The 14,027-nt window shown below is 36.2% G+C and overlaps 1 protein-coding gene across 1 annotated transcript in view; it reads left to right on the forward strand.

The window, feature by feature from the left end:
• The first annotated feature begins 2,537 nt into the window (after positions 1–2,537).
• LOC136839938 (uncharacterized) overlaps positions 2,538–14,027 on the forward strand; it is a 45,264-nt gene continuing 33,774 nt past the window's right edge. The window contains exons 1-2 of the mRNA XM_067106211.1: positions 2,538–2,606; positions 4,072–4,405. Of these exons, the coding sequence (XP_066962312.1) occupies positions 2,538–2,606; positions 4,072–4,405 (403 nt within the window). The remainder of the gene's footprint in view (positions 2,607–4,071; positions 4,406–14,027) is intronic.

Consider the following 14,027-nt stretch of genomic DNA (forward strand, 5'->3'; position numbering starts at 1 on the left):
CACCGGATGAGAGAGAATTGGGGAATTTCTGTAGCATGGTTCTGTTGAAGCCGAGACGGTGGTAGCCACGATGTTTTTCGTGAATCGAGGAGAATTTTAGTTCAGAGAATCTCTGTTCGATTTACGTAAAGACGCTGTTTCGTGTAATTAACGGTTAATTTTTGCGTGATGTAATAATTCCTTTTCCGAGTTTTCGAACCTACGTGCTAAAAGTAACAAGAAGTCTGTTTGGTGTTTTATTTTTTGTTTTTTTTTTAATATAAAAATTCCAAAGGATCTTCAAATATTGACTGGAAATATGGCGTGACGGATGAATTAAGATTCATGAGTTTTTAAATTCATTTCATGTTTGCTTTAATAATTATTTTAACTTTATTTGTTATTTTGGATTTACAAATATCATTCTGACGTTTATGCCATTTCATCTAGAGTAGCCTTGTCTCTTTCTCCTTTTCAAAGTAAATTTTCCCATTCTCTCTACATGTCTAAACCACCGCAACAGGATCCTGTACTCTTTGGCTAGATTAATCTTTTCGATCCATTTCTTATTTCACATTCCTCCAAATATTTTCTTGTGTTTTATTTTAGTAAACAGACTAACATTTCTTAAATTATAATTCTTGTTTACCCTCGAAATCTACTCTTCCATGCCTCTTCCCATGCTATTACCTCTACCAATCTTTTACCAGCTTTTGCAACATCTCGTCCACTATCACCAATCATCGGATTACTATCTGAAAAAAATTACACCTTCACACAGACTACCTAACTCATAAGCGGTCTGATTAACAATGACTATTCTACCTTTTGACTATTCTGCTCTTGACTATCATTCTATGATTTTAACTATTTCCTTGAGAGTTGGTGGTTCACCCAGCAGGGGTTGTAGGGGGTTGGGGAGGTGGATGGTCACCTTTCCACCATAAAAACCAAAGCATAAATGGAACTTCCGATAAACTTTACCAGTTATTGTTCTAAATATTATCAATATCTTTTATTATATATATATATATATATATATATATATATATATATATATATATATATATATATATATATATATATATATATATATATATATATATATATATATATATATATATATATATATATATATATATATATATATATATATAATAATAATAATTTATATATATATTGAGCTGACGGTAAATATCCGAAGCGGACATCACGGAAACTTTGGACCTAATTTAAGATAATCATCCTATTTACAGTTCGCCTTCAACTAAAGATCACTAAAGAGTTTTATCCCAATACTCGAAATTCTCTTCATTTTAATGAATTTTATTATTTATTTATTTTTGTTTTTGCTTACACCTGAACGTGTGTCAGTTTTATGATGATGATGATAATAATAATAATAATAATAATAATAATAATAATAATAATAATAATAATAATAATAATAATAATAATAATAATAACTGTAAAGTAACTGTGAAAATGCAGTGTAACGCCAGGTCAACAGGTCAGACAGAGAGGTGTGTACTCTCAATTTCTGTATTTTACTTTCACTTCTCTCTCTCTCTCTCTCTCTCTCTCTCTCTCTCTCTCTCTCTCTCTCTCTTTGTCTCCAACCAAACACTAAATGCCGATCGCTCTTCATAACCTCTAAATCATATGTTCATTTATTTTTTGTTTATTTTTTGTCCCTCAAAAGCTCTCGAGTAGATTTACAAAAAAAAGAAAAGAGATAATTTTGTCTCGAAATAGAACATATTTCTTATAAGAGAGGTGACCTTTTGTTCTGAAAGAATAAAATATAAAACGCAAAGTTCTTCCAAACAGTTTTTTTTTTATGAAGCGGAACTACGTTTTTTTTTATTCTCCCGAAATCGAATTTATTATAAAAATAAACTGTAGATTCTATGTATTAATTATGGATTTTTTATTGCTTCAATTTTGTGGTTGTGTGTTCATGTAATTTTAATTAAGGTACCTGAAACCGGAAGTTTTAATATGCAGCTCTTGAAAAGCTTCGAATCAATTAAAATCTCCTGTCTCCCCAGTATACATTTATTTATTTAAATATTCATTTATATGTTTACTTGTTTATCTATTTATTTATTTATTTAAGTATCTATCTGTTAATCTAATCTATCTATCTATCTATCTATCTATCTATCTATATATATATATATATATATATATATATATATATATATATATATATATATATATATATATATATATATATATATATTTATATATATATATATATTTACATATTTATCTATATGATTATTTATTTATTTATTTTAATTACCTATCTATCTATCTATCTATCTGTTTATCTATTTATGTATATGAATCTTTTATTATTAATTTGTATAGCCAGAACATCGGCCTAAAACCCACACAGCCATTCTCTCGCGTATATTTTCAAGTCCTTCCTATAGCCGTCATTTCCTAAGTCAGCCGGGACCCCATTTTGTTTTCGTCGAATCTCACAGTTCCCTTAAGCAACGCAGAATGAACGCCTTTCATTTTAACCTGACAATCTCCTAGATATTATCATGAATGCAACTTATATCAATGCAGCTTATATCAGCGAGACCACTGCTACGCCTTGCAGACGAGAAAAGGTACGTTCGAAAGGCAGAAAACTAAAAAAAAAAAAAAAACGAAAAAAAAAAACCACTGGCGCAGAACACACTGAGAAGCAGCTCAAGGCCGGTACGCCCCCTCCATTTGGACTTTGAAATAAACAAAAAAAAAAGTCCGAAGTCCAAGGACTTCTTTGTCCTTTTGGCGCGCGTTTCTCAATTGCTTCGTCGCTCTTCACCCCTTTGAGGTATCAAGATAGACTGAAATCGACTTCCTTCTTTGGGCGACTGAATAGATTTCGTGGCTGCCAGGTAGCATCTTGTTAGACGGGCTCCGGTTATTGTCAAAATCATTAAAGATTTTCGTAGATTGTCTCTACAGAAAGATTATTATCAAATGCATTGGGAAATGTTGTAGATTGTCTGTACAGAAAGGTTGTTTTCAGATACATCTGGAATTGTTGTAGATTGTCTGTACAGAAAGATTGTTATCAGAAACAATTAAAATTGTTGTAAATTGCCTGTACTGAGAGGTTTTTATCAGAAACAGTTGGAATTGTTGCAGATTGCCTATACAGTAATGTTTTTATCAAAAACATTTAGAATTGTTGTAGATTGTCTGTACAGAAAAGGTGTTATCAGAAACAATTAAATTGTTGTAGATTGCCTATACAGAATGGTTTTTGTCAAAAACATTTGGAATTGTTGTAGATTGTCTGTACAGAAAGGTTATTTTTATCAAAAACATTTGAAATTCTTGAAGACTGTTTGCACAGAAGGATTGTTATCAGAAACATTTGGAATTGTTGTAGATTACCTGTACAGAAAGATTATTATCAAAAACATTTGAAATTCTCGTAGATTGTCTATACAGAAATATTAGTATAGAACATTTGGAATTTTGTGTATATTTTTGACAGAATATCTGGGTACAAGTCTCGAGATTGTAGTTATAATTGCTTTATTTAGCATACTTCAAAAACAATTAGCAGAGATAAAGGAGCCTGCATTAGGATATCTTGTGTGTCTCGTTGCGTCTGCGACTTAAGATGCTTGCTAGAGTTACCGAGCTGACCTCGAAATGAGTTTGGCAAATTCGCTGATAGAGAATTTATTTCAAACACCCTTCCCTAATTGTTACCAGCAAACAGGTCGGCGGTGAAAGGAGAGAAAGAGAGAGAGAGAGAGAGAGAGAGAGAGAGAGAGAGAGAGAGACTAAGTACGCATGCGCAGTGTCCACTTCAAAATCCGTTTAATAAACGGCGCTGGAACCCGGCCCCCCTTCTTGAATATGAATGGTCATTTCTAAACCGGTTTTGCTAATCCATCAGGAAAGATCAATCAGCTAACCGCATCCCCCCACCCCCCCTCCCTCTTTCCTGAAAGCCCTGGCCACAATAGAAGCTCTCCTTTCCTTTTTTTTCGGCGGCATTCCAACTATTTCTCTCGCCATCTCTCTGGCAACTGAAGACCCCTTTGTGAGCTTCCATCTCGGCCCAACAAGCGACAATTGCAACAGCTTCTGCAGCAGCTTTACAGCAGCAACAGCAGTAGGAGGTGTACTAGTGGCAACAGCAGCAGGAGGAGCAGCAACTACTGCAGTAGTACTAGTGTCAACTACAGCGGTAGTACTAGTAACAACTGCAGCAGTCGTACTAGTGGTAACAGCGTTAGTAGTACTAGTAGCAACAGCCTCAGGACCAGCAGCAGAAACAGCAGCAGCATTAGTAGCAATGGCAACAGCAGCAGCAGCAGCAGTGTCAAAGGCGTGGAGGAAGTGAGAGTTGAAGAAGAAGAAGAAGAAGAAATCGAAGGAAACCGAAGGCCGCTGGTGGCAGGCAGGAGGAGGAGGAGGCGCCGCGCGCATTCCTGCACTTCCGGAGGCCGCCCACACCCAGCTCTACAGCGCCGCGGCGTCGCCTTCGCCCCTCAGCAGCAATAGCGGCAGCATGGCATCGGATTTCTCTTCTATATACACTTCGACCCCCGCTGGGTGACGTCCAGGACAAAAACAAAGACGCAACGGCGACGGAAGATGCGGAGCGAGCGCACAGGCATTCACGAGACGATAATGGTAGTACTAGCCTGATGAAGAACAAGGCGCCGGCGATAAAGAACAGGATGTTGATACCCGAGAAGAACAAGTGTGCAAGCGAGAACACAAAAAAAGAAGAAGAAGAAGAAGAAGAGATTCTTGTCACATGATCTTTGGCTATGCCCAGCAATCGCCGACCCAGGAACGTGGAGGAGGAGCCGTTGATGAGACTAATCTTCTGTAACGGTCCAAGCCGCCAGAGAGCGAGATCAAGAAGAAGAAGAAGGAGAAGTATGACGACGAAAAAGTAAACAAGAGGAGGAGGAAGTCCTCGATCCATTTCCAAGAAGTAACCAAATATTACAGCAACTGCAACGAGACGAGCTCGGAGCCAAACAAATAAAGAAAATAGGAAAAGAAAGAAAGAAAAAGGGCTACCTGCCGACATGTCTTGCTCAGATCCAGATGCAAGGACACCCACCCACCCACCACCACCAGAGCTCGAGAAAGAGAGGAGGAGGAGGAGGAGGAGGACGAATGACAAGGAAGGTGTAGGAAGTAGATGGATGGATGAGGATGGGAAAGGAGGAGGAGGAGGAGGAGGAGGATGATGATGCTAGGAGCAGGAGAAGGGGAGAGAAAAGAGGTTACGGATCGAGAAACAGATTGCGCAATATGTCGCTGGCTGCAGTCGTAGTAGACGCGACGCCACAAAGGCTGTCGCTGCTGAGGCTGGCTTAGTTTGCTCTCGAGGTACCAAATTAGAGACAGACGCGCTTGAGGAAGTTCGCTAGTCTTCGGTTGAGAGAAAGATACATAGAGAGAGAGAGAGAGAGAGAGAGAGAGAGAGGGGAGACAGAAGAGGAGGTCTAGACCCAAAGAGAGAGACAGAGGTGAGGAAAATCTGCTAGATGTTCGCAAATCGATTGCCACAGAAATGGGTCAGAGAGAACGAGACAGAGAAAGAGAGAAAGATACATACATACAGAGAGAGAGAGAGAGAGAGAGAGAGAGATAGAGAGAGAGACAGAAGAGGAGGTCTAGACCCAAAGAGAGAGACAGGTGAGGAAAATCTTCTTCTAGATTTTCGCAAATCGATTGCCGCAGAAATGGGTCAGAGAGAAAGAGAGAGAGAAAGAGAGAAAGATGCATACTGAGAGAGAGAGAGAGAGAGATAGAGAGAGAGAGAGAGATAGGTAGAAAGAGAGAAAAAGAGGAAGAGACAGAGGTGAAGAAAATCATCTAGAAGTTCGTATCTCGATTGCCACAAAATTGGGACAGAGAGAATGGAACAGAGAAAGAGAGAAAGATATATACCGAGAGAGAGAGAGAGAGAAAAAGAGAAAGAGAGAGAGAGAGAGAGAGAGAGAGAATCAAATCAGCTACATGTGGCTCGGGTGTTTACCTCGACGCATTAACATAGAGGTTGTAAATGACACTTGCAAGTGTTTATTGCCCCCGTAAGAGGAGACCTCTTTTTGGGGCCGGAAAGAAGAAGAAGGGGAAAGGGGATTATGTTATGCTTTAATGAGTTTTAACCCTTTAATTATTTCATAATTGTGGGGTTGCAGGGGAGGAGGGGTGGGACTGGTGATGGCAAGCCTGTTTTCAAGTGAAATTATTATTTTTATTATTATCACGGGAAAAACCAAAAAAAGTCATGCTGATGACAAATAAATAATCGAATAATATATATATATATATATATATATATATATATATATATATATATATATATATATATATATATATATATTATATATATATATATATATATATATATATATATATATATATATATATATATAAACAAGTAACTAGAAATATATATATATATATATATATATAAACAAGTAAATAGATTAACAGATAAAAAGGTAAAAGTAGGCTAAAAATAAAAATAAAAAAAACGTTAGAAAATTTAAAATACAAAAAAATAGCCATAGGTACATTAATAAGCCTTTATTTGGTATATTTGTTGTTATCTATTTCAGCTGCAAATGATTTTTAGACTTTTTTTCATAAACTGTCATTGGCTCTGGCAGAGAATTTTTGAACTGAGTGATGTTGGCAGCAACTAAAGGTGGTTAAAATAACTTAAAAAATAAAATAGAATCGGAATAAGCAAGAAAATATAAATAAAATAAAAAGTGAAATAAGATTAATAAAAAAAAAGAATCAAAATGACTGAAACTCATTTAGCAGATGAATTTTAAAAATCCATCGTAAACAAGAAAAATTGTGAAAATGTCATAATTTCAACTTGGTTGTAAAATCTTCAAATAAAATGCTTCCTGTAATTCAATTCAATTAAAATATATATTATCAAACACCTTTCAAACCTTTTACTGTCAATTTCCGTTTCAACGCTGAGTAACCTTATAGGTCCCAGTGCTTAGCCTTTGGCCTAAATTTTATATATTCAATTCAGTTCAATCAATTCACTTCAAATTTTTAATTCAATTCACATTTCATTGACCTGACTCAATATACAGCGCAGCTTATGAATGAAGTTCAATTTGTGAATGACCTGGTTACCTACTTTAGCTAAAGAGAGCATTCGTTAACTATTTAAAAAAAATGGCTTTATCTTTCGATAATGTCAAAGTCATCGATTTTTTATATATATAATATTCTAAATATTGCTCTTTCTTACTTTTTTGGTCAGAAGTATTAATAACAAACGAGCAATCTTATTTAGAAAAATAATGGAAATCGTCACTGACACCGACGCTCATTTAAAAAATATCAGATACCACACACAAACATAAACACGCTCACACGCATGCGCATTTGACCACACATGGCGCTGACTCCTCCCCCTTCCCTCCCTACCCTGACACCAGGCCGCGTATCAGCCAAGTAACCAAGATTAATTTATTGAGTCCTACTACACAAGAAGAAGTAGGAGAAGGAGAAGGAAGAGAGAGAGAGAGAGAGAGAGAGAGAGAGAGAGAGAGAGAGAGAGAGAGATGTCAAAACGATAACGACAAACGAACGCAACTCGGGGGCCACACACAAATCACCAACAGAACGCGACGATTAATGTTATGGGAGTTCTAGTGGTGTGTCTCGAAAAAAAGTAATGTCTCGTTAATTTTTGGGGTTTCTTTCTATGGGATAGTAATGTCCGGCGTAGGGGTTCTCTTTGGTGAGAGAGAGAGAGAGAGAGAGAGAGAGAGAGAGAGAGAGAGAGAGAGAGAGAGAGAGAGAGATAATTACCCACTTACGATTTTATAATTCGTGAGATTTTTTCGAAGAGTTAGATGCTAATTAAGAAAATAGTTGGAGAAAGTAAATAACGTGTGGAGAGAGAGAGAGAGAGAGAGAGAGAGAGAGAGAGAGAGAGAGAGAGAGGGCCAGACAGACACACAGACAGATTATGAAAGTTCATCAAAGTTCATAACAAAAACAAAACACTAATAACTACAAAATAAAAAAAGTTTTTAAATCCTAAAAAGTGGAGGAAAAAGTGATGACGAATCGTGAGAAAATTCGCCGAGACGACTCTTTATATATAGGACGAAAGACCCTTCGACATTCAGGAAGTATGTTAAAAAGATAAGGACGCCGTGTAAAGGAGGCCTCCTGAAAGGTGGTCCCAGAGACACCAGGATAAATGAGGAGACGAACTCGATAAGAATATTCAGCAGGGGAAGATAAATGGGTTGTTAGGGGACCTCCTCCGAAGGGGAAGGGGGACCTCCTCTGAAGGGGATCTCCTCTGGAGGGGAACCTCCTCTAGAAGGGGGACATTTTCCAGAGGGAGGACCTCCTATGGAGGGGACCTCCTCTGGAGGGGTACCTCCCCCTCCAGAGGGGTACCTCCTCTGTAGGGGGACCTCCTCTGAATGGGGATCCTCTGAAAGAAAGACCTCCTCTGAAGGGGAACCTCCTCTAGAGGGGGACCTCCTCTGTAGGGGACCTCCTCTGTAGGGGGACTTCCTCTGAAGGATGACCTCCTCTGAAGGGAGACCCCCTCTGAAGAGGACCTCTTCAGGAGGGGACCTCCTCCGAAGGGAGACCTCCTCTGAAGGTAATCTGGAGTGAGTATAGTTTTACCACCTGGAATATTCTGGACGGGAAGGGAACAGATTTTGAGGTGCATACATACAGGTATTAAACCTGTATCTAGAACGAGTTGATGTAGTGAATACATACAAGTTCCAATGTGCATCTAGAATACTGTGTGGTAATGAGTACACTCAGGTATTAATGTATATTTAGAGTTCTAGATCAATGTGGCGTATCAGACACGTAAAGGTACTGATGTATGTTTACCACAATGCAGTGTACAAAATACATTCATTTACTCATGCATATCTACATCAATGTGGCTTAATGGATATATGCAGGTACCAATGTATATCTGCTGGATTTTGAAAAATGAACTGACAAGTCTTTGTTGCCAGAATTATCAAAGCTTTTATAATAATCTTTCCCTGGTAAACAGTCTATACTTACGGTGTTCTAATCTTTAAAACTATATAATCCCCAAATTCAGGTCAATACTGATAACTCTTTTCTGAGGCAACCTTATTCCCATTTTCTTTGAATAAGGAATCATAGATCTCTTTCTCATATTAGAGAGGTTTTCCCTCGGAAGATCAGGACGCCATCTTGCCAACAGGAACTCTGTCTCCGCGTCCTGCCCAAGTCCTGTCAGCTCCAGAAGTTAAGTGACCCTAAAAAAGATAAACCGAGGACCTGGCCCAAAAACGACTTACTAAATATCCAGTTCGGATACCTGATCTTTTTCAGAAGACTCGAGATGAACTTCGTTGGGATACGTCTACCATTTTTTTTTCCATTTATTTCTTTACCTCGAGAAAGATTTCCTGACCTTAGGAGACTACTCATTCTTAAAAACCACTGAGGCTAGAGGGCTGCAAATTGGTATGTTGATCACCTACCCTCCAATCATCAAACATACCAAATTGCAGCCCTCTAGCCTCAGTAGTTTTTTTTTTTTTTTATTTAAGGTTAAGGTTAGCCATGGATCGTGCGTCTGGCAGCGCTTTCCGGAGTCGTCACCGACTCGCCTTCACTCGACCGCATCTGGGGAGCAACTGAGCTTAGCTGAGAGTTTCATATAGTATTATACGCTGTATAGCTAACTCGGTTGCGCCGGAGAAACTTCGGCGCATATTTTACTTGTTTATATAGAATCGTCTTTATTACCTGGCTGCCCCAATTTATTTATTTATTTTTGCAGTTTTCCAGGACTGTTTATATTTACTTACCTCATATTTCATGACGCTTTAATGGAATTTTCCCCTCCACCTTTTAATGATTCAGTTCTACGTTTATTGTGTACTCTCTTCTCTCTCTCTCTCTCTCTCTCTCTCTCTCTCTCTCTCTCTCTCTCTCCTTAATTTAGCAGTATCTTTCGAGAATGGCGGTTTATATCAACCTGCCTTTTTCAGATGTTTAATTCTATCTATCCCACTTCTAATTATTCAGTCATTATCCTTCTCTCTCTCTCTCTCTCTCTCTCTCTCTCTCTCTCTCAAATTTTTCCGAGTCTGCCCTCACCAAAATCGCTTCGACGCCAGAGAATAGGAAACTTAATCGCCAACCACGTGGATTCAACTATGCACGCGCTATTCTCTTTTCCGTAGTCTTCTTCTTCTTTTTCCTCCTTTCCTCTTATTTTCCTCTTCCTTCTTCTTCTTCTTCTTCTTCTTATCTTTCTTCTTCTTCTTCTTCTTCTTCTTCTTCTTCTTCTTCTTCTTCTTCGTTTTCCTCCTCTTCTTCCTCTTCCTCTTCTTCTTCTTCTTCTTCTTCTTCTTCTTCTTCTTCTTCTTCTTCTGGACAGAACGCGGGCACTCATGCAAAATAGCGCGACGTATTTTCAACAGGGGGACATCTATTCAACTTTTATTCAACTTCTGTTCAACTTCCATTCTCTCCGTGACAAGTAAACATATCTAACTTCACATTCCGCTGATCGCGCAGCTGCCGCTGCTGTCTCTGCTGTCCCTGCTGTTAACAGGACGTCTCCTGAAAGGTTTATTGGAGTACAAACTCCGGTGCACGACAGCGCGTGCGCAATTTGCACCCGTCATGCATGATCGATGGTCAAAAGATTTATCTGCCCGATTTTGTTATGCGAATTACGGATTACGTAACTAGTTATAATAATGCCTTTATATATATAGGTTATAACATATATATATATATATATATATATATATATATATATATATATATATATATATATATATATATGTTTGCTATCTATAGGCATAACAATAGTATATAATATATATATATATCTGATATATATATATAGTATCATTCATAAAATAGAGATGATACTTTTAGAATAACAGCATACTAATGATACTTTAGGAGTAGCAGTACTTAGCAGTCGTACCCAAAAAACGACTTTTTTAGTACTTTTTTAAGGATTAGAAAAATCTTAGTAATGTTTCTCAGTCTTTATATTTGAGTTTGTGTGCTTGTGTGTATATATATTATGTTGTATGTGTGCATTATGTTTGTGTAGGTGTAGGTGTACCGTGGGTGCATTGTATGGTTGCGCACACACACAAATGAACGTGTAAACAGGCTGGGAAACACCCATAATATTGTACAGGGTTATCATAACTCCCTTTCAATAGGAGATGACAGAGGATATTCTCCATTATAGAGTTGTGAATATACACAATAGCACTAACAGAGCTGGGGATAAAGGATGTTGGGTATTGCCTAAAGGATGGGTACATGATAGGTAAACTGAGTCCTAAAGGAGTACAGAAACTTTGGAATTTGGAAAGTTTTGAAAAGTGAGAAACTTTGCAAATTATGGTGGAAAAAATAGAGAGAAATCAAGTGATGTATTAGATAAGGGTTTTGAGAGTAGAAGGGTGAACGTATGTATGTAAAGAGAGAGAGAGAGAGAGAGAGAGAGAGAGAGAGAGAGAGAGAGAGAGAGAGAGAGAGAGAGAGAGAGAGAGGGCTACAAAAAGACTCGTGGATTACAGTCCCCCACTGAACAAATTCATCCTCATATACATTGTATAATTCAACATAATTTCATACACGGGTTTCACACGTTGCTGATACATTTTACTTTTTACCAAAAACAGCCATCTACTGTACATAGTACCTAACATAGGCAACGTTCCATAGATTTCATATTTCATAGATTGCATATTACATTCATAGATCACATATTTCAGAGACTACATATTTCATAGATAACATATTCCATAGATTGCATATTTCGTAGATTACATATTTTATAGATACCACATTTCATAGCTTACATATTCCATAGATAGCATATTTCATAGATTACATATTTCATAGATTGCATATTTCATAGGTTGCATATTTCATAGATTCCACATTGCATAGATTACATATTTCATAGATTACATATTTCATAAACTGCATATTTCATAGATATCATATTTCATAGATAACATATTTCACAGATTACATATTTCGTAGATGATATATTTCATATATTACAAGTTTCGTGGATAAAATATTTCACAGATTTCATATTCCATAGATCCCATATTTCACAGATTACACATTTCACAGATAACGCATCTCATAGCCCACACATTTCAAAGATTACATAGAGATACACAGATTACATAAAAACCTAGCATCAACTTCTCGGTAACTGGTAAGCCGTGACGTCACGGCTACTTAACCCAGGTACCAGTTGGTTCACCTGACACGGCGCTGATTGATACACCTGGTTTACTAATAAGCTGAGTTTAATAAGCGCTATGTTGGGTTGTTGTTCGTCTTTGTTGTGGACTGGATGAAGGGAAATTATGCCCTGACAGCTTCTCGTTCTTTGTGGGATGCACACACACATATTTATATACATACATACGTACGTACATACACATACATATAAATATATATGTAACAGTATATATATATATATATATATATATATATATATATATATATATATATATATATATATATATATATATATATATATATATATATATATATATATATATATATATATATATATATATATATATATATATATATATATATATGGAAGAGAGAGAGAGAGAGAGAGAGAGAGAGAGAGAGAGAGAGAGAGAGAGAGAGAGAGAGAGAGAGAAAATAATGTCTTTAAAAAATAAATACAACAATTTAATGTATAAACATGCATAAATGACCACTTTGTCATTTTGAGTTAAATATTTAAAACATGAATACCAATGATTTGATGTATAAACATGTATAACTGACAACTCTTTCATTTTGAGTGATGTATTTAGAAATGAATACCAAACATTTGATGTATAAACATGTATAAATGACCACTTTGTCCTTTTGAATAATATACTTGAAAATGAATACCAATAATTTGATGCATAAACATGAATAACTGACTACCTTGTCATTTTGAGTGATATATTTAAAAAATGAATACCCAAAATTTAACCTATACATATGTATAATACTAACCATTCTATGCATAAACATGTATAAATAACAACCTTTTCTTATACATTCTTCATTACCAACAGGAATTTCCACGACAGAAATTAAAACCTAAGATCAGACTGACACCAAACATCAATATGGACTTCTTCAGACTGTTCCTCAATCTCAAGTCATTAACCTGTTTACCTGCGTCAGGTGAGATGAGAGGAATCCCCCCTCAGGTAAGGAAGCTGCTTGCATGCAATTGCAAATCTCTCTCTTGTTGCATTGAAGTATCTTTGAATATGTCTGAGTGGGAAGAATGTAGTTTAGAAATTCATCTTGAAGTTTTTCGTTTTGACTTAATTTTAAACTTTTTTTTCATTCCTCAGTGTTTGATGATTATATATATATATATATATATATATATATATATATATATATATATATATATATATATATATATATATATATATATATATATATATATATATATATATGTATATATATATATATACATATATTGTATATTTAGACATCGACCTAAACATAATATATATATATATATATATATATATATATAAAATAATATATGATTTTGAATTTGTTACAGGATTGTGATAAAAAAAGGATTAACATTTATCACAGTACTTTGTAACATCGACCTAAACATAATAAAAACTATATTGAGAATGTCTACAGTGCTAAAATAACATTTAACTGAACATCAAAGTACATGAATATTAATGTTAATTTGCTTAACGTATCACCAACAAATAAAAAATGCCCCGAAGTATCTTCGGCACAATCGAGTTTTCTGTACAGCCACTACAGCGTAGAATGGAGGCCACCGAAAATAGGTCTATCTTTCGGTGGTCTCGGTATAATGCTGTATGAGCCGCGGCCCATGAACTTTAACCACGACCTGTTGGTGGCATATCCTATATCGTTGCCAGAAGCACGATAATGGTTAACTTTAACCTTAAATAAAATAAAACTTACTGATGATT

This window comes from Macrobrachium rosenbergii, chromosome 7 (genome assembly GCF_040412425.1).
Source record: "Macrobrachium rosenbergii isolate ZJJX-2024 chromosome 7, ASM4041242v1, whole genome shotgun sequence".
In the NCBI taxonomy this organism is placed as follows: Eukaryota; Metazoa; Arthropoda; class Malacostraca; order Decapoda; family Palaemonidae; genus Macrobrachium; species Macrobrachium rosenbergii.